Source organism: Lates calcarifer, linkage group LG9 (assembly GCF_001640805.2).
Source record: "Lates calcarifer isolate ASB-BC8 linkage group LG9, TLL_Latcal_v3, whole genome shotgun sequence".
NCBI classification, from domain to species: domain Eukaryota; kingdom Metazoa; phylum Chordata; class Actinopteri; family Centropomidae; genus Lates; species Lates calcarifer.
Genome location: NC_066841.1, coordinates 21,950,563 through 21,977,463, shown reverse-complemented (window position 1 = coordinate 21,977,463; position 26,901 = coordinate 21,950,563). Strand labels below are relative to the sequence as shown.

At 38.4% G+C, this 26,901-nt stretch overlaps 1 protein-coding gene across 2 annotated transcripts; it reads right to left on the bottom strand.

Moving 5' to 3' along the window:
• Nucleotides 1-252: 252 nt before the first annotated feature.
• tbc1d13 (TBC1 domain family, member 13) lies at nt 253-26,901 on the bottom strand. Of its 2 annotated transcripts, XM_051072700.1 has the most exons (13): nt 26,665-26,901; nt 16,895-16,968; nt 16,756-16,796; nt 9,624-9,685; nt 8,845-8,944; nt 7,777-7,859; nt 7,455-7,614; nt 6,659-6,869; nt 6,396-6,559; nt 5,435-5,595; nt 5,280-5,337; nt 5,060-5,166; nt 253-1,822 (listed from the first exon to the last, which is right to left on the bottom strand). In XM_051072700.1, exons 1-12 carry the CDS (start codon nt 26,685-26,687, stop codon nt 5,101-5,103), a joined length of 1,203 nt encoding a protein of 400 aa, XP_050928657.1. In that variant the 5' UTR covers nt 26,688-26,901; the 3' UTR covers nt 253-1,822; nt 5,060-5,100. The 2 variants fall into 2 exon arrangements, with proteins under 2 accessions (XP_050928657.1, XP_018557455.1); XM_018701939.2 differs by having other exon boundaries at nt 253-5,166; nt 26,665-26,900.

The following is a 26,901-nucleotide window of genomic DNA, read 5'->3' as shown; positions in this document are numbered from 1 at the left end:
CTGATCTCTCCTGAGCAGCTGACCTCTCCTCACCCAGCTTGCCAGTGCTGCCATTAGTGTATTTGGGTTTATTAGCATATGCAGTCTGGCATCAGGCTTCTAAAGTTCTGTAATACATCCTCATTATGTCCAAGAGGTGTCCTTGACACATGGTAATATCATGCAACATCTGTTGGGGTATTTTTCCAAATATAAATTAAAACCAATGAGACAGGAGTATTTCCTGTATATAAAAAGGCTTACTCACACCACTTCACAATGCAAGAAATTTAATTCATATAATCATTCATTTTAATGTGCATACATCTGAAAACATGTAAAAACATATATACAAGTTTTAACACTGGAGACATTACAAAAATGTGTTTACAAAATTGGAATCATGCAAATAACTGACATAAGACAGAGTATAATGAACGCTGCCCCGCCCCGCTCCACCTCCACACACACACACACACACACACACACACACACACACACACACACACACACACAACCCAACACTTTTGCACATGATAAAAATACTTCAAATGCAAAATGTGTTTTTGTTTTCATCAGAATGCCTGCTCTTTCTCCTTTGAAACAGAACAGAATATTCTGGACATTCATTAACTAAATGAGCCTTCAGGGTTTCACTAACTTTGATGTCACAGGTACTGTATACAGTCACCGTCCTCAGTCTCCTGGACCCACTGTCCAGCCTGTTTTTGTTGTTGTTTTACTTTATTAACTACACAACACTAAACTGTCATTCAGTCAGATGTCAGGAAGCAAGTATATCATTGCCCAGCCTTCCAAAGGAGAGTCATATTTCTCTGAAACACCAGAGAATTTTCTGCTCAGCTCATCTGAGCACTGACTGCTTAACATTTCCCTCAGCTGTGGCAATCACCATTTCCATTTACTAATGAGCTTTACCAAGCTACCTGTTAGCTGTGCCTGGCCTGCCTGTGTGTCATTCAGGTTCAGAGGCAGACACAAAACACCCTGTTCTTACTAGAGCTCCAAAGAAAAGTGTGGCAGAGGAGGTAAAGCTATTCTGTACTCCTTATGAATATCAAAACTTAGAATGAAACATTGAAAAAGAGTAAAATACGGGATGTTTAAGGGGTCTGCATCCTTAATGAAGCCACTGCCTGTCCTATCTATATGTAGTCTGCCAGCACTCCACTCACATTCAATCTCAAATCAAATAAAGCAGACTACGTTTAAGTGCCAAGACTAAGCTTTAATTAGAGTATGTCAGTACTGAAAGCACTGTGTCAGAGCCCTTTTAACACATAGTACCCAAATTCCAAGCGTTCAGTAGTAACTGCACAGTTGGCTACTAAATGTTTCTTGGGCAGTGTTAATTTATGCACAAAAGAGCAGACACGTGTCCCAGAGTCACTGGTGTCCAGGCATAAAAATCAACCTCTATCAAAATGATGGAGAGAAGAAAACAGCTCAGGACCCAGAGCCACCATATCAGCACTTGGTTCTGTTATGGCTTGGTTCTGTATGGCTGCCACTGGAACTGGCACACTGGCTTTTACTGATGATTTCATTACTGACAGAAGCAACAGAATGAATACAGAGGTATACAGGTGGATTCTGTATTCAGTTTCAGCCAAATGCATCAACACTGACGAAGCAGCCAAAGAGCTCTTCAGGGTGAAGAAGTGGAATATCTTCAACTGAGTCACACTCCTGATCTCGATCGCATTCCACCTGTTGAGGACCAGAGTAAATGCAGAGACCCCACAACAACGAGAGCAGAGGAAGGCTGGAATGAAGGCCCAGGAGAGCATTACCAGGGAGGAAACACAGCATATGGTGATGCCTATGGATCAAAAAGGATTTTCCACAAAATATTAATTATGTTGATTTTGTCTGACTTCATGTGAATCTGTCCAGTGACTTCTGAACCTCTGAACCTCTGAACTTTAGGCACGATGTGTTCAAAGGGCTTCCGTCACATTACTTTTGATACTGACGTCAACATGTTGCTTTAATGTAGTATCCATTATTTCCTTTCAGATTGAATGTGCTGAGGCACAGAGCCTACGGAGGAAATAATATGAAACTGTCTCCCATCTGGATTTCAGATGTTTCAGTTTCTCCTACACTCAAAAAACACACAAGAAAGCTGAATGCAAAACTCTTATTATTTGCCAGCACCAGCAGAGTTTTTGGCGACAGAGGATAACATCAATTCTGATTTGTTATGGGATGCTGAGCAATTTTAGCAGTTTTAATGAAAGAGCATCTCTGATGCAAACCTCCCACAAATAAACAGGTCATTCTTTGTCAAATCAGATAAGGTTGTTGTAACATTGTCTCAGATTTTGTTCAGACCATGTCTACATCATGAAGGGGTCCCATGACCTGTAAAATATTTCTGTTCAAATCTTATGTTTTCATATTTTTCAGCCCTTGATATTATTTCATTTTTCTTGCCTCAAAAACAGCAGAAAATCAAGAGACATGTAGTACAGGCTTTTAATGGTTCAGTCATACTGAGAACATGTTTGTCTTCCATCCTACAGTCTGTTGAGGCTACAAATAACTCTTTAAGATATTAAAACCCAAACATGTTTTCCCAGATAAAGCATTTTTAAGAGAAGAAAAATATCAAGAGCCAAAAACATAGAAAAATACAATACAATAATATAAACAAAATATATTTTACAAGCCTTAGTTTTGGGACCCAAACATTTTAAAGACAAAAGCTGAACAAAATCTGGGACAGTGCTGGAACCACTTTCCTGGATTCTGTCTAATGTGACACAGAATGACTCAGATGTCTTCTCTGAGCAGCTTATTAATACATTTTAAAAGCGCTGTATTGTTACCTACTGTGTGTTTACCATAAACAGAACCAACACACACACACACACACACACACACACACAGCCCTCAACAATATTCAAGACTACGATAGTGTGTTTTGACTGGGACAAGTAAGAGTTGATTCAATCTTCTGTAGCAGAAAAACCAGACAGGGTAGATCAAGAATTTTAATGCCCCATCCCACTTTTACGGAGTGTTAATAAAAAAATATATAAAAAAAAAATACATATATGTCCTGGAGATGGTGTCTCTTACTATTGTGGGCATGTATATGAGGGTCATAAAATAGAATGATACTGAGTGAGATACTGTGACCTCTTCAGCATGAATTCCTGTTTCATCCTGGTTCATTTTAACGTGAACATAGAATGCCTACACATTAGTATGCATTACATGATTCAAAAAGCATCATCAACATCATTTCAGCTTTTAAATTGTTGATTGAGATTACAATTGTTTCCTTCAGATTAACCTTATTACCATGTTACAAGCTGGTTACTGGAGCAGTTTCAACAGTAGTAGTTTGAAAACGCAATTTTACACTGAAATTAGAACCTGTACTTAATCCAAAGCCATGACAAATCTGCCACACAGATCAAATGGTGGGTGATTTGTTGAATTACACATGATAAAATAATAAAGTAACAGGAATCAATATATTCTGTAAAGCTGTGCTGGTGTTTCACACTGAACATTATCAGCTTTAACCAAAGGTTCATCTGTACCATTAACCCCCAGGGCTATTTTAGCCTTAAATCCAAAGTTAACAAGGATTTAATTTCCTAAAAAACAATCAGCTGCAGGCCTGTTTCTAGTGTGAAATGGGATTTGTATTTAGAAGAGCAACTGCACTGTGGTGTTCAGTCCTACTACTCCAACCTACTCCACTGTTACTGACTTTTCAGCAAACAGATAAAAGGGTAACAGTAAGGGGGAGGTTTTTCAAGCTAAATATCAAATTAATAGTTTAAAAAAACATGATGTTATTGTGTGTCATGCTTAGGTATCATAAGCTGGCATTGACTACCTATTGAAATTTGTAATAGTTATTCTCTGTTCAGATAGTTCATCATTTAAATAAAACTTCTGCCAATTTCAAACTTTACAAGTGTGTCTCTGTTTAAAGCTCAGTTCACATTTTAAAATTCTGTTTCTTATACTATTGTTGAAAAACACTTAGATGTGTTAATGTACTGGTCACACTAACAGTGGTACATTTCAGACATAGTGAGTCTAATTGCTGCCGGTTAGTAAGAGCAGAAGCCAGCAGCCTTACAGCCATGAGTATGAATTATGAAGAGAGATGAGGATGCTATGCTGCTACCTGAAAATAACTCACATTATCTAGTCAGTCACACTGAATGATTCACCATGGCTGCAGTGTTAAGAATTGCATTAAACTACTGTTTAATGTGATACATTGTGTAGTGATACATGTAAACCCAGGTTGGAGAAAAAGCTCAGCAAATAATATGTGAAAAACACCACAATTTTGTTCTGTCAAAGTAATATGACTTTACAAAGAACTTCATCTATATTTCCAGTGGGCCAAAAGGCATTGTTGAGACATAATGCTTTTTAGAAGGTTACAAACACAATATTAAACAGGCCAGGTCCATAACTTTAATTTATTTTACCAGACAGAAAATATATGCTGAAATACTGTCTCCTCTTTCACATCATTAAACAGATAAGGCATACATGTTTCTTAAATTAAAAATGTTCAGCTTTTAAAAATTAAAAAAAAAACCCTTAAAGAACATGCACTGTTGCTCAACCCAATTACAGACTCACTACATACATGATCTCAGTGGGATTTTTCTTAAACTCTTGGCTCCAGTTTAGAATGTTTTCATGACAAACTAACATCGGTAGTGTAGGTCTAATGTGGCTCTCTCTCTCAGATGTTCAGTGCAAACACCATTATCTAAGCACAAGTTTCTGTGGGAGAGATGGCTGTGAGAGGAGGAGGACCATGAACCAAGGCAGCCTTTTCCCATAAAGCATCAAGAAACAAGTAGAATCTCCTCCTCACTTTGAGGAAACAATAGTTGCAGCAAGTCCTCCAGGTTTTCACAGCAGTCCCCACTGACCAAACATCAGACATCAGGATAAAAAGCAGTGTGCTGGTTTTCCCAACACATCTGTCTAGGCTCTTTATTGATCAGGTCCTCTCATCATACATGTTTGACATGACAATGTGTCTAATGTTTGAGCTCCCACCTACCACATCTGAGCAGAGAAGACAGGAGGACACGAGTGAACAGGTTAGGAGTTATCCTGCAGCTCTTTGGCCTTGGTCAAGATGGTGTGGACATCTGAGATGGGATAATCCTGATAGGAACATCAGTGGAAAAAAATCAGTCTGTGTCAGTCAGTTTATGTCTACGATGTGAATATAAAGCTTTATGGTTTTCATGTGTCACTGTATATTACAAAAGCCTCACCTGCAGTAATCTCATATTCACTGTGAAGTCTCCTGCCAATAAACTATCTCTGATGAGTCTGTAAAAAGACAAAATCAACAGAAACCATGATTCACATGAGGAGTCAGAAACATCAGTGCTGCAGGAATGCAAAGAACACAGTCTGAAAAGCTCACATGAGCATGGCACAGCAGACCAGGATGAGGAAGTGGAATCGGTCCTCGTCAGAAAACAGCGTGTCCCAGATGCGGATGACATCTGGCAGGAGGAACTCCTGAGATAACAACAAGGTCAGCCAGCGGAATGTGAAATACTGAGGTTTGATGTTCTGCTCTTCCTGTAAGGACAGCAAAAAACGAGAGTCATAAAGAGGAAATAGGAATGTCAATGCAATGCTTCTTGACTTAGGTTGTTCAAAACAAAACCTAAAATGGATGTAGAGCTTTTTTCTTCATCTGATTAGCACAGGTTATTGTTCCTTAGCAGCATGGACATCTTACTGTTACATGAAGACTTGTTGTGAACTAAAAAGTTGATAACTAACAATCTTTTTTGTGTGCATTTCTCCAGACACCCTTGTTGAGCTATAGTGTAAGGACCATGACACAGTCAGAGAGATCCATACTATTAAAATAATCATTAGATTTCATTAACACAGGTTGCTCAAGTGTCATATTAACTTCTGGTGAACTTATGCATGGACTTGCTCCTTTTAGATGGGAATATATAATACAGTCTTGTCTAGAAGGGATCTCCTTACAGAGGAAGTAATGCGACAAAAACTGGCACAAGTGGGCATGTAAGTGTTGTTTCAAGATTGTTTGAAAAATGTGATCCCATCCTTTAACAGGCTCCCTCCCTACACTGATTATATGGGATACACAGGAGGAGTTAATTTAAACAATGAAATAATTGTTAAAAAGCACAAAAATGGCAAACAATCACTGGTTCCAGCTTCTCAAATGTGAGAATCCAGCCCCTCTTTGTCTTGGAGCATAGTAAACCATATTTCTTTGGGTTCTGGACTGTTGGTCAGACAGAACATGACATTAAGAACATCACTTTGGGCTCTGTGAACGTGTGATGGGCATTTTCCATGTCAGTCAGACAAGAAAATAATCAAAGCCTTGACCTCACCAGCTTGAGATAGAGCTCCAGGTCTTTGTCTTTGAGCATGGAGTACACACTCTCCATTTTGTAGGTAATGCCACACTGAGAGTCATCCAGGCTCTTGATAAAGTTGTCTCTGTTCTCAGACATCAGGTTGGTGAAACAGAAGAACGTATCGGCTTCGGCGTGCTCTGAACAATGAAGCAGACAGGAATCATGAAAGGATTCTACTTATTTCCTACAGGTGAAACATCTTGAATGTTCACATTTTCACTTCAAACATTACTAACCTTTCCACTGACTGTTGGGGTCTGTGGCAAAAGTGTAGTAAATTGGCCCAACAATCTCATTCATGCCCTGTACATAGGCAATCCCAGGGTTGAGTTTAGCATAGATGAAGAGGATCCGCTCCACCACCTCCCAGTGTGCTTCACTCCCATTGGGCAACACCTCATATTCATTGGATGGATACAAGTTTAACGCCTTTCCAGGAGAGCTGACCTGGGAGAACATATTCACTTTACCAGAGACTGGTGTGCAGGGACTTGGGAAAATGGCTCAAACAGATTAACATATCTCCACTTCAGCCAGTCCTAGTCAGCGACACTGATGCAAAAACCCACATGCAACCTATGCAACTCCATGATATATTCAGATGCAATTGATCAGTAGTACACTCACGTTAGGTGTAAATTAGTTTACATTTTTTACCTGGAGTCTAAGGGCTTCCTAACTTCAAATAAAATTATATTTGGATTCATCTACATCATCTGTGGTCATTTGCTTTACAGCCTGCTTGAATAGAATTGCTCAGTAGGAACCATCAAACATAACAACACCAATAGTAGTAGTAGCAATAATAATAATAATAATAATAATAATAATAATAATAATAATAATTAAATAATAATAATAATAATAATTATTATAATTATATATTATAATTCCTGGATTCTGTCTAATGTGACACAAAGTGACTCCGATGTGTTCTCTGAGCAGCTTATTGATACATTTTTAAAGCACTGTATTGTTACCTACTGTGTGTTTAACATAAACAGAACTTACACACACACACACAACACTTACATTGGTAACTCCACTGCGGTTGCGGTTTACAGTTTGTGCTTTAAGGGTTGTTTGTTCAACTCGTCGACGCAACGTCTCATAATCATTTTGAGGATCTAAGATAAGTTGGCAAGGGTATTCAGTAGGACGCTGGAAGAATGCCATGTCTGGATACAGCCTCCTAGAAACATACAGACAATAATATATTTTCATTTGGTTTTACTTTGTCTCTCTCTGTTATCTGGATTGTATCTCTTACATAAAAGCACACACAGTGACAGGCTGTGGTATCTTTTAGAATCTCATACCACCAATAACAAACTAACTAAAGAAGGACTAATACCTTACATCCTTGTCAATCTGTAGGAGAATTTCATTATCTTTGAAGTAGGTATTCCACCTGCTGTCTGGGTTCGGATTTAGAGGCTGAAAAACAAAAATAAGATAAAACAAAGATTCAGTCTCTGCCCCAGTCATAAGTGATTTGATACAGCCGACTGAGCAAACCCTGTGATTGTATATATCTCACAGGGGACTTTCGCAGCTGGAAAAGAGGCTATTTCTTTAAATCGGACAGAATGCATTGCATGCAGTGCCTATCAGGGCCAGAGTAGAGGTTTTTTATTCAGTTCCATCCAGTGACAGCTAGCATCAGTGGTGCTATTGGGTAGCAGTGTTTTCAATTGAATCTGATGATGATTGTTACATTTCTATATTTATGATTTTGCAGGAATTATCATAAGATCTTATAACTGCATTTTACTAAAACATAACAAGAACATTTTTTAGTTGTCAGTATTCAGCACAGTATAACATTAGTGTATGTATTTGTTGGTGGTGAAACTGAAATGTTCAGTTGTACAACATAATATGTGTAATTATCATATTAATGTAGACTTTTGTGCTAAAACAACAATAAAGAGAAAAAAAATCACAGAGCAGGAGTACTAGTAAGTTTAAAGTATGTTAACAAAAATACAACTTATTCTGATAATTATGACACTGATTGATGAGTTTAATTATCAAACTTGAGTTAAAGGGTTCCAGTCATTTATAGACCCTTGCAGGACAAACTGCTGGCAGTTGTTCTTCAAAGATTGTGGAACCAGCTCATACATCCTATCAGAACAGGAGTGTCCCTCTCTGTCTTCAACAATTTCTGAAGACTCATCTCCTCTGAGAGCACCTCCTATCCTAACACCTCTAACATTTCCTTGCACTTAGCCTGATAGATTTAGCCCTTAGTATTTACTACTGTACTGAGGCTTTAGTGCTGTCCGTCACTTTTAAGTTGCTTTAGACAATAGCATGCTAAATGAGTAAATGTAATATAATGTACCTGTGTTCAATCAGGCCTCAAATTCATCACTGTTGTGGAAAGAGAACACCAGAACAAAGAGACTTCACTCACATGGTCTTCCATTGTCACATCTTCTCTGGAAAGGCCCAAGTTGGCTTTGGCAATACCAGGCTGGATGATCATTTCTTTTAAGAACTGGGAGTAAACATCCCTGTGGGAGACATTGGACGTTAGTTAATTAATTAATCAGTCAGTCATCAGTCATACTACATAGAAAAATACTAAACCTTCTCTGATTTTAGAGTCTCAAAGGTTTTTTCAGCTTTTCTCCATCATATACGATAATAAACATTACATCTTTGCGTCAAGGACTAATGGTCAGATTAGACAATGAGGATGTCATCTTAATCATCAAATATAATATTATTATAATCAAATAATTTTATTTTATTCATATCCAGGCAAATTAAAGACAGCACTAATCTTCATTCATTAGTTGCAATAATTCATTTTTCATTTTTTCTCAAAAATGCCTTGTTACAGAGGCTCTCTCTGCTGTTGGATCTGAAAAAAAGTAGTGAAAAGAGGTGAAAACAGGATTGTCTGTCCTCTGTCCGCTCAAATATAAAGAAGGAAAATTGAGGAAACATTGGCAGGGTGTTTTTTTCACGCTGGCTCCACAATGAGAGAACTCCATAATAAACAGCATCAGGCTTGGTGAGTCACAACTTAAGTGGGTATTTTTAGCTACCAACATTAGCTAATGTCATCAGCTATGCTGGTTGATAGCAGATGATTTTGTGGTTGCCTAGTGACACCAAAAAATATTGTGTGGCTAAAGTCTTCAAACCTACAAGCTGAGTGATAAGATTTTAACATATTCCACTTACCTCTGCTTTTTGAGGAACGACTCCCATAATCTCTGATCAACAGGTAGGTAATTAAGAAGGATCTGTAATGAGGGCAAAACAATCTTGAGTCAAGAAGTCAGATAAGAACATTGTGCACATCCATATAGTCAAATGTACAGCAGTTTGATCAGTGCCACTTCAGTCACATGGAAATCTTCAAATGTCATGTTTTATTTACAACAGGAACTAGTTTCTAATATCTATACTTTGCCAAAGAAACAGTTATTGTTAGGTAAAAATGCTAAATACTGTTTTGCCAAAAATGTGAGTGTGTGTGTGTGTGTGTGTGTGTGTGTGTGTGTGTGTGTGTGTATGTGTGTGTGTGTGTGTAAGTCTTCAACCCTGCTGGATCCACGTGCAACGGTGTCACTATCAACTCATACAATCTGGTCTTTCAAGCCACTAAGCATCATTTTAAACTCTAGTCAAGATCCCAAAGTTTCCACAGATGCAAAATGTACAAAGTTAAGATTTAGGAGATAGGCACCAAAAAATATGCTAGGATAGAGTAAAAACTAGGATTTTGGAGATTTCCCTCAAGTGAACATGTTGCAAATCAAAAGTCAGGTAATTTAGCAGATTTAGATTTAGCAGATTAGAAAACCACCTTACACTCTGATGAGTACCTCATGTGTTACTTTTATATCTTGTAATAGATCTCTACTATGTTTCTATAAAGAAAATATGTTGCCATGTAAAATAATTTAGAAACTCTGGCCCTTCAAACACATACCTCATTTTGATCACATGATGAGGTAAAATATGACGATGTGACTGACTGATGGCAATTTTCACCTCAGCCTATTTGAAAACAACCTGTGGATTTACTTCAGCTAAGGAAGAACAAGAACAAATTTCAACTACATTCGTCCAAATGTACACCTTCCTAAACACACAGCAAACACAGCCTGCATCATTCAGGATCCCATTAGCCCCTTTTACACAGCCTTTTCAACGTGGGGATATATTGTATCATATTATATCATTTCGCCTCAGCGTTTTTTATGAAATGTACAGAGACAGAATGGGGAATCCGTATGGGCCCACCTTTACAGCGGGGTGCACGCCAAAAGATTTTTTAAATCTTACCTGATTTAGAAAATGTGAGAGATCATACACATATTGACAAATAACAGCAGATTTCCCAGTTTTGTTCTTACAGAGTGTGGTGTGCAACAAAAATGCCAGCAAAGCTCACACATACAGATTCTGTTCACCGACAATCAGAATCTGGACTCTCAAAACTCGAAATCTTGCGCGGTCAAACACAACCTTAGAGTAAATAAACATGGCGGAAAGCAACGTTTTTTGTTTGTTGCGCTTCCATCCAGTCAGCTCGCTTCCTGATTGGCTATTGCCCCATTCGACGTGAAAAACCAACAGTGAGCGTGCTCCTCTGTGTCGTTAAAATAATTAAAGCAGCAACATTTAATCCTTTATTAAGTGCAATAGTTTATCGCCGGCATAAGTCACGAAGCAATTTAATTACACAATTTGCAGCCTTCCTGTCACAGATCATCGGCCTTTTCTCTCTGTCTCGCCATCAAAGTCAGTCCTCCCTGTAGCTCTTAGTGCACTCCTTCACCACAGGTATTTTTTCAGCTGCCCTCATAGCTGCTCAAAATATCTCTACTACTGAGACCCCTCCTCCCCAACTTAGTACTGAACAACTGTTCTATTCTTAACTCTGTCGCTCCTCTCAGAGTAAAAAAGCCTGGGGCCTAAATCTCAGCCTCAATCTTAACAACTCCACTAGGGTCCTACGAAGGGAATACAGAAAGGCCGAGCTTAAAAGCAGGATAAAGGCCTTTTCACACTGAGGACGTTTTATTTGTGTGATAAATTTGCAGGTCAATTCATTTTTTTGTTGTTTTTGTTATAATATTATTAGGTAATATGCAGTGAAAAAGTGCTGTATGCTAACAGTTAATGAAATGCATCACTTAATCTTTTTAAAAATGAACATGCTTAGGCATTTTGTGATGTATATTGCATCCTCATTAAGTCTAGACGAAATAGTCTGAGTACTCAAACCAGTGGATTTCACCCTTCAATGATTTTGTGTTTATCAACAGTCAAAATCATGCCATTGTTCATCCAGAACACATATGGTCAAATATTTTCAAATCTTCAAGGTAATGTGTTTTCATTGACTTTCAGTGTCTTTTTTTTGAGAGAAGTTAGATTTTTCTGAGCTTACGCAATAAATAAATAAATAAATAAATAAATAAATAAATAAATGATCCAAGTAGTTGGTCCTTTGCCTCCCCAAATGCAGCAGGTGCATCCTTCAAAGTGTCCCACTGACATCCTAAAAATATGTCCAGAACCAGCCATGGTGGAGTTTCAGCTCCTGTATATTCACAGACAAATATTTCATACTTTCACTTCAGTTTCTATATTTGTGTCATGCTGTACATGAAAAGGCCTTAAGTTCCAAATTTAATTTGAAATGCTGAGAGACCAGTTGTTAAAATATCAATTAACAGTTAAGGCAGCAAGTGCTTAGCATTTTTCTGAACACATCTCTATGAACTGCCTGAAGTCTTGGGTCCTTTTCAGTACTATAAATTCTCTCACCTGCCTTTCTCCTGGACCCATACTAAACATTCATTTCAATGTGAAGAATTCTTAAAGTTTTTCACCAACTAAGTAGAACATATTAAAGCTGACATCCCCTACCCCCAACAAAAGCCAACTGTTCTGCCCAGATACCTTATTTTTCTTACCCATCTCATTGACCTCACTCAGTGAGACTGTTTTTAACATGAAACCTGTCGCCTGCCCCCTGGACATTGTGCCCACTTGTTGACTTCATCAGTCCTAGCATCCCTTCCATTATATGCAGTTCTCTGGCAACCAGCACCCTCCAATGTCAAACAAGTAAGCTTTACTCAGTAAGTCAACTCAAGTCAAATTTTACTATCCCACTAGGGGAAATTTTGTCACAGTCAGGTGTTTAAAAAATACATTCATAAATTCAGAAATCTGCATATTCTACCTGAAGGCAGAAGCTCAAAGTTCATCTGCAGGGGGTGGTCAGTACAGTCTACTATGGCATGGGCTTTCCTTATGACCTGCTGGTCTTAAAGATCGGATCCCATCTCAAGACTACTCTTTCTATCCAAGGTTCTAGAAAAAGCAATTCTGTCTAAACTGTTGTCTTACTTTGATTAAAACATCCTGGATAAATTTCAGGCCGGCTCACAGTACAGAGTCTGCATTGCTCAAGGTCCACAATGATCTATTCCTCAGTGCCTATTCTGGTAACTGTGCTATCCTTACTCTACTGGACTTCAGTACCAGTAGACACAGTTTGACACGGTTAATCACACCATTTTAATAGACCATCTCAAGCATGGAATTGCTGTTGATGGCTCTGCATTAAATTGGTTAACCTTCTCTCATAATTTTTTAAGTCAACATTAACAACTTTTCCACCTCTCCAGCAAACTTTGGTACCTCAGGGTTCCATCCTAGGGCTCATTCTCTTCTCCATCTACATGCTGCCATTAGGCAAAATCATTCATAAACACAACATCTTCTACTACGGTTACACTGATGACACTGAGCTCTATCTCCTCCTAACACCAAATAATAAGTTAATCTAAAGTGCCCCACAGAATGCTACAAGGATATTAGAAGCTGAATGGTTTAAAACTACCTCTAACTAAACAAGTACAAATCTAAAGTTGTTCTTTGGTGTGATCTTTGACTCAGGTAAAGGCAGCAGTAAAGTCTGGTTTCATACCATTACCAAAATCCTTTCCTCTCATTCTCTGACTTTGAAAAAGTGACCCTGTGCAATGGAATCAGTCAGTCGTCCTTGTCGAGCCTACACTAGGCTCTCTTCATTCGCCTCCAAGCTTCAGAATAGATTCTTATGGTTTTGCTGTTTGTTTTTAAAGTCCTGAATGGTTTTGTTTTGTTTTTCCATGCTAATGCTGGATTTTTGTGACACTTTTAAACAAGCTTTTTTGATTTGATTTGGATCTGAACGACTGACCAGTCAACATTGTGGTACTCTATAGACCATGTGGACCTCATTGACAATTCTTTAGAAGACTGCAAAGAATTTATCTCAGACCTTGTCACTCATTCTGATGAGAAGTTATTTTAATAGTCCCCTAAATAAGGCCTCTGATCATCTAAATAAAAGGAACTTATTGATACTTTTGGTTGCAGCCAGTTTGTATACTCTTGTACACTCATCAGACTGGTCTGCCCTTTCACTGCAGTGATTGACCCTGTTGAAAACTGTATCAGTGACTTAAACACAACTCCGCCTTGTCTCGTCAATTAAGCTACACTTCCTAAGACGTCTTCATTTTGCTTTTACTGAAAAAACATGTACTATGAAGCAGCCCTGTAGGAAACTGGAGCACATATTGGGAAAATCTAAACTGAAAGGTCTTCTACCTCCAATGACATGTGGGTGTACAAGTGTGCTCTGTTTGCTGCTAGAGCAGCACATTTTTCTCACTTAAAACAGCTGTTTCTGGTTAAACAAAAAGAGTCTTACTCTTTAAGAAAAATAAAAAGATTTGTCTCTGTTGCAATCCTATCCATAATGTTGTCAAACACTCATAATAACAATCCGAGCCTGTCATTGGCAAAAACAGGCACTTTAGTGGACTCTGACAAGGTCAATTTTGCAGTTTGTTTACATTTCAGTAGCCGTTTAGCAGTTCCAGGTACACTGTTCCTACTCAATACAGCACCAACTGCAAATATCTGTGTACCTATCAATTATTTACACACAAACACATGGGAAAATAAAGCCCAGGTTCAGGAATCTCTGAGTTATTCTTTAATCAGTGACAAGAAACAGTGTAACCAAGTTACTCAGAGGCAGCCATCTCTTAGCTGCTTGCCCTTTACTATTCATGTTTTTTCTGCAGTAGAATGGATGACATTATTTACAAAATAAGTTCCACATCTCCAGCTTTTTCCGTAGAACCATAAGTATTATGTTGAATGCCAAATATTCTCTGTTTTGACAAATGTTGAGACTATATCTTTTGAATCCATTGTCTAAGCTGATATTGGTTTCTAAACCTATTTCTCTACTAATTTCCTCTACTATAGTGTTTCTCGGGGGGGGGGGGTGGTCCCGTCCCTTCATGGGACTTCAGAGAACACTGGGGACACTAGGTGTCGGACATCCAGTGGAAGCAACTTAGTATCTAGCATTCAGAGATAAACTATAGCACTGTTCAGTTGGTTCCATTGGTTTGACTGCATACAAAGTTGCATAGTAGAATAGAATAGTAACACAAAATAGTGATAATAAGGTCAGTCTCAGTCACAGTTAATCTATTAAAGTGCGTACAGTGTAGTCTATGTGGTCCTGCTGACATTTTTGTAAACTTTCTGATAACCACTGCATCTCTCTAACCCTCTATTTAATTCCCTAAAGCACGAGAGTTCAAGCTCTCTGTGTCTTTTCTCCCTCTCCTTCTCTCCCTATTTTCTCTTCTCTGTCCTCTCTTTTCACTCAGGCTTTCAGTGCTGGACCATCAGCTGTCCTAAGACCTCTCTTTCCCCCCTGGCTGTCTATGCCTCATTCTAGATGTTCAGGATCTGGATATTTCCATTCCCAAGTCCCAGCTTCTTCCTCTCTCTGTCTTTCTCCCTCTCTGTTGTTTTTCTTCTTTTCTCCTAAAGATTGTGAATGATGTCCTTGATGTCCTCTCCCGTATTCTTCATGTATGTTTATAATATCAAATTTTGGTCATACTGTAGATTTGCTATACACACCATCTATTGCATGCCTGTTTTTTGGAGGGTTTTTCCCTATCCAATTCAAGAGTCAAGGCCAGGGTGTGTCATATGCTGTACAGATTTTAAGCTCCCTTAGGGTAAATCTGTGATTGTATATATATGAAATTTGACTTCACTGAACAGTGTGTAACGTGAGTGCAAATGGTTGTTTGTCTATATGTGTTGGCCCTGTGATGGACTGGTGATCTGTCAAGGGTGTAGCCTGCCTCTCACCCAATGTCAGCTGGGATAGGCTCCAGCCCCAACGTGACTCTTAATGGATAAGTGGTATAGATAATGGATGGATGAACAGTGTGTGGATTCTACTCTATCAAGTTTCTCCCTGTTGGGGTGGTAATACTAAGAGCTGTCTGTAGATTTGAGTTGGATCAATCTCTAGTTTTGCTTGTTTAGTTTGGTGTAGGAGCTTAAACTGGTTTGATTTTATGTGAAGGGGCTGAACAGACATTTGTCATTGTGACAGATTCTGCCAAATTAAAAGTAGGTGTCATCAGCAACCTGTGACGACAATGTAATCAACATATAGTAACTGATAAGCCATGTGCAAATTAACTGCCAAGATTAGGCTGGCAACATGTGGGAGATGATATTTCAATAGAAGGAGGGGAAGATGTTCAAGAAAGGTCACATGGCTCAAGGTGTGAATGGAGTCAAATCACCTGGTAAGGATCTCAGGACCACATTGTAGGTGGCTGATAGCTGAGCTGACCTGTTCAGGAATCAAGTGCTATTGATGTGGATGTATCATTAAAGTCAGTAATCTGAATGACTCAGTGTTCTGCAATGAACAACACAGGTAGCTATAGTGATGACAGGTTAGCAAGAACAACTATTCTGAACTAGAAAATACTGATAGCTGAATGGATTGCCAAAGCAACACTGAAAAACAGCAGAAAATACAGTTAAATGCAGAAGAAAGCCTAGAAAGACTCTAAACAATAGCAGGAATAGCAGGAAAACAGGTAAATGCAGAGACAAATTTGGAAGCAGAATGAATGTGTCTGTACAAAGAAAAACAAAATATTTAGAATAAATTGTAGAAAAAAAATCCCATGTATTAACATATAGAGGTTAGTTGTTTGTGTGTGTCTGTCTGTCTGTGTGTGTAAACAGTAAATGCTGTGTTTAAGTGTCCTTTTCTTTCTTTGTGTATTTCAGTGTCTGGCTCTGTTAAGCCTCGGATGTTTTACTTTGAAAATCTGTTTGTGTGTATGTGTTTTCTATCAACAACTGAATTTAATTATCGACTAACTCCTAACTAAATTAGTTTTGAACTGTGTGAAAGGTTCATACATAAGGCCAATGTGACAGAGACAGGACAACTTACCTTCCAGCATTGTGCTCGAATGCCTCCTTCAAATGGGATTCCTGAGATGAATAAAGGAAAGTGGGTCAAACGTAGCGCAACAGAATATCATACTGCACTAATATCATCAGCTCAAAATACATCAAGGTATGAAACTTACCATTGAAGCAAAGCTCCCTCAGAGTCTTCAAGTTTATGTTTTCTTCACTCAAGGCTACTTTGAACTCCTGTATTCTGAAATAAGAATCAAAACAGGGTTAGAACCAAACTAATTACTGCACTACTGCTCAGTAATAAAATACCTCATACACTGATATGATGATTATGTTAAATCAGTATTGTTAATGGTGCTTTCTCTAGCATAAAGTCCTAAATCTTTAATGATGGAAGGTTTAAAGGAAATATTTACTTTCTTGCATTCTATTTATGAACAATGTTTCAATCCTCAGACCTTCATCAGGCAAAATTCATTAAATCACTGTTGCTGTTGTGTTGTGTTGTTGTCACTTTTGATAATTATAATCTTTATTATGGGTCTGACCAGAAAAAAGGAAGTAGTCTTTTGAGAACAAGAATTTTAATGTGAATCTAGAGGCTCTTTCACGCTGGACAAAAAGTCTAGGAAAAACAATGTTTGTGACATTGTGACATTGAATAAACAAGAATTACCATCTCATGGTTGCATGCCTACACCAACCAGTCCAGTTGCAGTTAACAAGAGTGTGAATTCTTGAAATGCTGTATTCACACAGCCAACAACATGTTTGTGTAGTCACAGTGACCTTGACCTTTGATCACCAAAACCTAATCACCTCATCCTTGGGTCTTGTACTAAATCTCCCCTCAAGACATTACTGAGACATTGCTTTCCCAAGAATGATATGGACATGCGGATGTATGGACAAATGAATGGATGACCTGAAAACACAATGCCTCCATTCACAGCTGTTGCCAGCACACAGGCATAAAAACAGAAAGCCAAATTCTGTGTTTAAAAAACCTATATACATGCTAATTTGGATTAATTTTGGTATTGATGTTTAGCCAGAATTTTCTCAGTTTGCTTACTTTGTTGAGAGCCTTGTAATATTTCATTCTAAAGATCTACCGCATGCTCAGTTGGTGAGTGGAAATGTCCAATTCTTAGTTTGATCAGCCATGATGAGAGAAGAAGTCATGGATTCGTGGGAGTTACTTTTTGCATTGTGAAGCAACGCACACTATGTGGGTCATTTGTAAGTTAAGATTCCTTCAGTATTCATCATGTTAGTTAAAAACGTGAAAAAATCTGTGTTTTTCCAACGATCTTTGGCAGATATAGGACATCAGTAATTGGTTGCTGTTAGCCTCCAATGGTACCTTAGCTTGTTTTTAGGTTAGGATTCATTCAATGTTCATCATTCAGAAGGTTTTTACTGGGAGCTGAACTATGCAGAGAGGGCTCTTCCTCTCCAAAATGTGGACAAATCATGTAACAAATCAGCATTTCTCTGTGACGCTGTTGGACACAGGACGCTGAGATGTGCTGTGAGAGGGGCTGTTTGCTCAGCTTGTTTCTCTGATTACTTACGCTACCAAAGGCAAAGTGGCTAAAATGAAAGCTAGCGATAGCCAGCCACAATCCAGCAGCCTGTGCTATCAGCAATGAAAATACAGAAGCCTTCCCAAGGAAAATCACAGAATTCATGGCACTGGATGACAGTCCATTTTCTGTAGGTGAAGACAGAGGTTTTTATCAGTTTTACTTTATTTGCACAAAAAAGATCTGCCCAGAACCCTGAAGCATGGGTGCAAGGAAGAAAATGTAAAAGTTATTTAATAGTCAGTATGTTAATATGAACATACAGCTGAATTTTCCATTAAAGCTACATTTTCTTGTCAACAAATAAAAACTAATTTTGTATAACCAACAAATTGATGTTTTCATGCAAAGTCTTACTCAAAAACCTGCATCTGCATCTGGTTTATGTAGCAGAAAGTATGGAGTAGTAGTTAGAACCAAAAAGGAAATGCAGAATCTAAAGTTGGAAATTAAAATGTAAATGAGGTAGAAACAGTTTAATGGTAAAATCAGCTGCTAAGGGTTTGACTCAATCAGTTAAATGGAAAGAAACAGGTATGAAGTCCTTAACACGGCTTAAAGATAATTCACCCATCAGTGATCTATGTGTAAGAGAAATCTACCAGAATGGCCCACATGTTAATATATAGATGTCAGTTGCACGTGTGTGTGTGTGTGTGTGTGTAAACAGCACATGTTCTGTTTAACTTTCCTTCTCTTCTCTTCTCTTCTTACTTTACTCTGTGATCTGTGTGTGGAGGTAATACACCATTAGTAATGATCAATGTGGTCATGTGTATGTTTCAGTTGTGTGTGTGTAAACAGCACATGTTGTGTTTAACACTCTTGAAGGTTTTACTTAGAAAACACACACACAGATTTTACAATCACCAACTGAAATTAACTGCCAAGTAACTCCTGACTAAAACTGCTCTAAAACATGCTTTAAGTGAAAACTGTTGACCTGTGTGTGAATCCATGTGGCTTGTATGTGGTGTGGAGACAGCACAGACATCAGGGATCAGCTAATCACAATCAGCTGTTTATGTCTAACTGCAATCACAGGTTGCCATAGCAATATAAAGGTCTCAGCCTCTACTGTGTCAGAGTTTGCTCTGTGCATCTCTTAAGCTCCTCATATTATTTCAAAAACTCTTAAAAAAAACTGTTGATTAAATCTGGTGACTACCAGTTCTGGGAGACTTTACTGAACAGATGTGTCATTTGTGTCACTGTGTCATTTCTGCAGTGTTACAGTTTCAAAACTGGCCTAGTTTGTCTGCTCCCACCAAAAATAAGAGACCCAGTTACCATAGAGGAGTTGAGGGCTCCTCTCAGTACTCAAGAGGCTGCTATCTCAAAAGATGTAAATCATATGGTTTAGGGAGTCACACTGTGTGACAGAACACAAAAATATCTACAACTTGAGGTATAAATTGTAAGTGAGACGTGAAAGATGTGGGCATGAGGACAGTAGAAAAAAAAATTCAGAAAAAGTTGAGGGGCTGAAAGCTAGAGTGGGTGACGTCATGCTATGGGGACACTGTAGCCTGGCACCATACACACCCATTATAAACGTAGAAACTGTCAGAAATGAGCATGAAATATTAACTGCTGTCATTCAAAACTGCACAAGATATAAAAAAACTGAATGATAGAATAATAGCTGAAATGACTGGGACTTGTTTAAAGCTTAAATGAAGTTTCTAGCTGAGAGTATGCTGAACTAGTTAGGTTTGAAAGAGGAGAAAGTTTTCAAGGAACTGAACATTCTATCCATTCATTTGAATGTGAAAAAAATTATAAATAGTAAAAAAAAGTTGAATAACAGCACCCTGAACAACAGCTGAACATTTTGGTGGTTGAGTGGTTTTTATAGCTGAAAGTATGCTGAAGTAGTTAAGATGCCAAAAAAAAAGTATGGAAGAAGAGGAATAAAGATTTGAAGAACTATAGTGTGAATGCTGACACAGCATTCAGTTAGTTAGTTAAAAGTTGAAAGCCAAAAGTAACCATTGAAGCGATGTTTAAAATAGCAGGACATATGAATAGCAGAATAGCAAAATTGCAGAATATATCAAAAGCAGAATACAGGGCTCGACAGTGCGAACATTTCACTCACATTTGCGACTAAAATTAGAAGCATTCAAACTGAAACTGATGAGAGGGCAGCCCCAAGTAAATGGTAGGGGAAATATCTGTGTCTTTCACATGCACCATCTGCCAACAGTGGCTTTGCTGGCAGGGAGGATAACCCTATGATGTAATCCTTTTCCTGTTAGTTAGCTAGCTAAACTACAGTCAAAACGTTAATTTCAGTTGAACTGTCCTTGTGCTTGAAAAACTGGACTGTGTCAGTTGAGGCTAAGGGAGGGATATTCAAAGGATTGTTAATATAATACAGCTGCTGTTCAGCTGTAGCTGGCCTGTGGTCTGATGGTATTTAGCCTAGCACAGAATGCTAACGTCAGTTAGAGCTGAAGGGAGCTGGTAAAGCTGCTCTGGTAGAACCACCTCTGTTCACATGTTCTGTTTAGACTGACTTTTCTCTGATGCCTCAGTTGTGTTCACTTTACAAATGTTCAACATGTTTCCATGTTCTTACCTCTTACTTATGTATCATTCTTATGTATGTATCATCCCTGACTCCCTAAGAACTTCCAAAAATATTAAGGTTCAGGCATCACAAGTGTGTGATGGAGTCTAGAATAAATCTGTACCTTTTACTACACCTAACATGTCATGTTGACTTTGTAGCGCCAAGTGTGATTCACTGACTCAGTTTTATTTCTAACCAAAAGTAAAAAAGTGCTGCATGGACTTGAGCCAGCTATGGAGGAGTGTGGAGGAGCCAACATGGAGTTCTTCAAGAAAAAACCCACCACTGCAGATGTCTGGGAGTCCTGTCACTGAGTCCTAACCTGCTGTCATTCTGCACCATTCAACTGCTGATGGCTCACTTCTCTGAGACCCTGGAGGGGTTGATCCTTCTTGCAAGTGTAAGTCATGTTTTTTGGTTTTTTACATTACACCACATACATAGTGCATGCAGCAAATAATCATCAATTCAGATCTGTCCACGATCAATATAGCATTAAAAATACATTTCTTATTTTAAAACAACAGGGCTTGTCTATCAATCAGTTTCCTGGGCATGGTATCATTTATAGTTTGACAACAGTGGTGTCAATGCTGAAATGGGTTTTTCTTTGTCAAGTTTCAGGTGAAACACCAGGAAGCCGTTTTCATTCCTGAAAGATCAGCACTGAGGGGCATGTAATTTAGGATGACATCTAGTCAGCTTTTCTGTCCAGGCTTGCTGCTGTCTTTTCTACTACTACAACTTCAGTCTTCACTACCAAGATGACACTGCATGTTCACTGGAATTCATTCAGAGGTTAGATGTTTACATCCCTCTGCTGGTACTATGCTAGTTGAGTCTCATCTCACGGGTCACATACAAGCTGCCCAAAACATCTAATCACTGGGGCATGTTAGGGAAACTTTTCTGACACTAATCAAAATCCTCATCCTCACTAATCCTCATTGTGGAGGAAATTATCATTGAATTTATAAACTGTATTAATTGACAATGTGTAATTCCTAAAAAAAAGATGATAAAATGTAACATCACTTACAGCTAAGGTAGTAAAGAACAATGTTGTTGATAAGAGAGAGTATTTGCTATATAAAAGATTTATATCATATTATACTATATTGCTATTATCTCAATTAGTAATCTTGTTTTTCATACCAACTTGTTTTTCAGGGGATTCAATGGGATAAATCCAGAGAGAGGCTCCACGATTGGACGTGGCAAAGTCACCCAGAAAAAGATGACATCAGCCAACCCTCATGTCTCCAGTCTACTAAAGAAATGAATGAGTGGGACTTTATATAAGTCAGTGAACACACATTCACACATTCTGTCTCTTAACTACACTCTAAGACAAGTCTAAATTATTCACTTTGTTTTTCTGTTAATTTGTCTTAAATGTTCTTGAATGTTTTTTTTTTTTTTTAATTTTCACAAGCTTAATAAATAGTGTAATGGTCCAAAAAGATACTTTGAAGTTGTGTTATTTGTCTTAAAGGTTGAAGTTTACTCAATCTATTAAAACATTGTGTTTTATAGTAGGACTACAAAGGAGTATTTTATCAAATCACAAGGTTTAGAAAAAATATCTCTGTAGTCTCTTTTGCTAGCAGTTAATTAATGTATAGAGTATTATGTATTACATATGTGCTGCAGTTCACAGTAAAAATCTGTAAATATACATTGCATTTTGGTAAGTGCAAATAACGGTAATTAACTGCTAATCCTTTCATCAGTATTTTACTGTGAAAGGAAAAAATAACAGTTTTTACAAAAACAGTAGCAAACTCTAAATTTTAGCAACAGCAGGATACTGTTAAATTTACAGTAGCCTGCTGGCAAATCTAGCTGCCAGTATTTTACTGTAGTCCTCTCCTCCGGTATCCCTATTTAACTATAATACATATTAATATGTAACTATCATCCCCGTGTGTATACACACACACACACACACACACACATTACAGGCCAAATGTTTGGCCTCAATTGGCCTTGCTTCCAAACATTTGGAAGCAACTTCAAGTTTCTGTTCACAATGCCTTTCTTAAAAACCAGTACCAAAACCAAAGCCAGAACCAGTATGAGTTCTATGGATTTTGGGATGTATTTACTGCACGATCCGACTTTACTTTTCAAAAGAAAGGGGCTGCTACCAGAAAAACTGTAAATGCTATGGCTTAGTGAGTCACAGTGTGTGACAGAACACAAAAATATCTACCATTTTAGGTATAAATTGTGTGTGAGAAGTGAAAGATGTGGGCAGGAGAAGAACAGAAGCACAAAAACTACTGGAAAAGCAAAGGGGCTGAAATTCTAGAGGGGATGACCTCACTGCTGACATCGCCCACTCTAGGACTCTCCAATGCACATGCATTATAAACACATACATTGTCAGAAATGAGCATGAAATATAAACTGTGATTATTCAAAAACTATATAAGATATCAAAAATCTGAATGATACAAAATAGCTGAAATCATTGGGACCCATTTAAAGCTTGAACGAAGTCTCTTGTGAAAGGTATACTGAACTAGTTCCTAGGGATTGGTATTTTGATTACTTTTTGAAGTCACTTAATCAAGCCAATTCAAGTCAATTAGTTGAGATGTCATTGTTAGGACGTACCCTACACCCAAACCAAAAAATTATGTCATGTTTCTGCACTAACTTTACCTCCCAAGCTCCACTCATCAACAACGCACCTCAGACTATCAGTGTGTTCTCAGCTGTGTCTCTCATCTGTGCTGCGAGTCTGGAGCACAGAACTGGAAATGTTCCAGTCACCGTCCATGTAACGGCAGGTGACAGTGACATAAAACTCAGATTTGAGAGCTGTCCATGCAGCACTTGTTATTGCTACTTTGTTGACTTCGGTCAAGTTCTTTTTTCAGAGCTGTAGCTGCCTCATTGTACTTTTTCTCAATATGGCTGGTAATGGTCTTCCGTGAAGGCACGGTGTATTCAGGTTCCATTAGCCTTTGACAGCTCCACTCCTCTGACAATGAGGAAACATATTGTCTGAAATCACTGAAGTCACCAAAGCTATTTGTTATTTGCTTCTGTCGTTTGCTGTCATATCAGCGTTAAGGTACAACAAATCCACATGGCTGGACATTATAACATTTTCACCAGACTACATGTTTCAAGTCACTTTTTATAATGTTATAACTATAATCTTAAACCAGATGAAGGATTTTTGTCATCAGATGTCTGGATCTGAAGTAAACAGAGAAACAAGCTGAGCAAACACCTCCTCTCAACGTCCTGGGTCCGTGTCACAGAGAAACAATTCAGTGTTTCTACCAATTTTAATTACTTGGTCCGTTTGTTTTGGAGTTAATGAGACCTCTGCTGATAATTCGGGGGTGGGGGGCTGGGGGGGGCTGGTAAGATCTGAGGGAAGGATGAATGCAGCCAAAAACGTGTGGAAAGAGCAACCTCAAGATGGCAGTTCACAAACACATCCCATCTAGCCAGATAGAGCTTGAGGGGATCTGCCAAGATCAGCATTTCCCATTCATAAGCTCTACTTTGGCCATCCGCGCAGGTAGATTAAAGACCTGCCCACGTAGATAAAATCACTTGGTGTAAACTTAGGCAAATCTTAGAGTAGAATGCCTTACTTTACTCTTTCCAAACTTCATTTTGGCCACACACCTGTCTCAGTTACATGTGCTGCAGTAACTGAGTGGAGAACTTAAGGGTCTCTGTGTGCAGCTGCCTAGCTAGTGTCTACCATGAGGCATATAGGGAACATCAGTAATTTGCAGTGTCTACCGAGCCTGCATGTGATCTATGGCCAAGATGCCAACTTTATGTCCATAATTTTACACTTCTACCACAGAAAAAGAGTTGTCATTACTGCAATGTTGTGAAGTTACAATTACACAACTCTGAAGAGGGCTTTTATTTTGAAGTTATGGTTACAGGAAGTGGAGACAGCAGTGATACCTGGGTGAGGTGAGCAGGACTGGGAAAGAGGAGAAAAAGGGAGAAAGGTAGTTTTTACTTGTTACTACTGATCTTCTCTCTACTTAGACAGATGCCAAATCCCATAAAGTATTTTATTAATGATGCAATTCAAGTTAACTATTACCACTAAGATGTTACACACACCACAAGCCAGGCTGCAGCTTGTTTGTTTGACGGTTTCCAACCATTACCCCTTAGACAAACTCTAATGTCTAACTGAGGCACTTGACATGAATTGTTAGCACTTTCACCGCACAGATTTCCCCTCAAATGGTTTCCATCAAACATTAAATGTTCAAATAAAATAAAATAATCTCCGATGAACTGTACAAGGTCCAAAGAGGTAAAATTATCCAATATTTCACAAAACGATGATGGAGTTTGTTGAATGTGTCAGAACATTGTTTAAGTCTTCTTTTTTCTCCAATCAATCATCTCACAACCCCTCAGAATTACCTTGTGAAATTTTGAAGGGGCCTGAGCTCTAAGGTGAGAACCAGTGGACTAAATCAAACAGCATGTACAGTAGTTTAGAATTTAAGTAAAAGATCACTTCTTCCACAACTGGCTGTGCGTAGTTCTTCTATAAACATTTTCAGTACCATATGTTAAGAATACTGTGCATTTAGAAAGTACTTTACATTTTGCTATGTTGAAGCATGCTGAAATAAAAAAGACATTTAAAAATCCCTCATCCATCTACAATCAGTGCCCCCTAAAGACAGAGCCAAAACAGAAATTTAGAAAGGTTTGCAAATTTAGCAAAAATGAAAAACTGAAATATCACATTGAAATATGCATCAATAAAAAGTATTCAAGTATTCTTTGAAGTATTTATTGTTTGACTAGCTTATAGGCTGTATTGTTTAAACCAAAACATATTCTACCACAGAATCAGTTGTTATGACTTACAGACCATCACCCATCTGTGAAGGACCTGCTGCATGTTTACATTCATTTGCCTATTAAAACATAAGCTATGACAAATCATCACCTTTTCACTTCATTTTGAGGCAAAACGAAGCCTGCTTACTGTGAATGTCAAACTTGCTTATTATGGGTTGAGGTGATAGCATGGGATGGTAAAAATATCAACAGAACAACAAAAATAAAGTGGTACGAGCAAACCATAAACACCTCGCCATTTTTAGCTGTCCTTAATTGTAAAACCTGTTACACTGGAGATTCCCACTGTGGGGTTAAGATAACTACTTACAGCAGCGAGAAAAGCGTTGAAAATTGAACAAAACGGTCTTTCTAAACTGAGTCCAGTACGTTTTTCCATAGAGACATAATCTGGCTAATTTGTAGTCAATTTAGCGTTACGACGACAATTTAACTGTAAATAATTCACATCTGTTTTCACCCTTCCACTGACAGAGCTACACTGTCAGCAAACGTACTTAGCTGGATGATAGCTAATTGTTAGCCAGTTAAGGCTTGAGGAAGTATAAGAGTATGATGTGTCAGCTGATGTGCTAACAGGGAGCTAGCGTGCCTGCTTAAAATGATGAGGTTGCTGAATTAGTTAGCCTGTAACGCCCGGAGGTTCGCTGTTTTTCACATTAAATGTCACGTCTTAAACTGAGCGAAGTCGTATTAGCATGTACGAAGTGTATGTTTTTGCAACTCTTGCCTAAAACCATAACTTAGCTTATGTTTGGTTAGCTGAGCTGCTGTTGCTGCTAGCTAACACTAAAGTTAATGCCAGTTTTGTGGTTAGGAAGCTAGCTGCTTAAGTAAATTGTGTACCACCAATTTATGCATCCCATGCAAGAGCAGAGATTTAGCTGTGTCTCACCTGTTTCTGTATGCAGTAGACATGTCTGGGCAAGCGGCGGTGTGTTCCTTTAACTGTTTCCAAAAGGAATGTATTGTTGGCCAGAGGGAAGTCCGCCTATCACTTCCGTCTTCACCACAACACAGTGGGCAGACACCACGCTGCTGTTAGGATCCACTGTCAATCTACGCGTTTGTGGCTGGGCTCAATATGCTGAGCTCGATCTTCTACAACGCCTTATCTCCCAATTCAATTTGC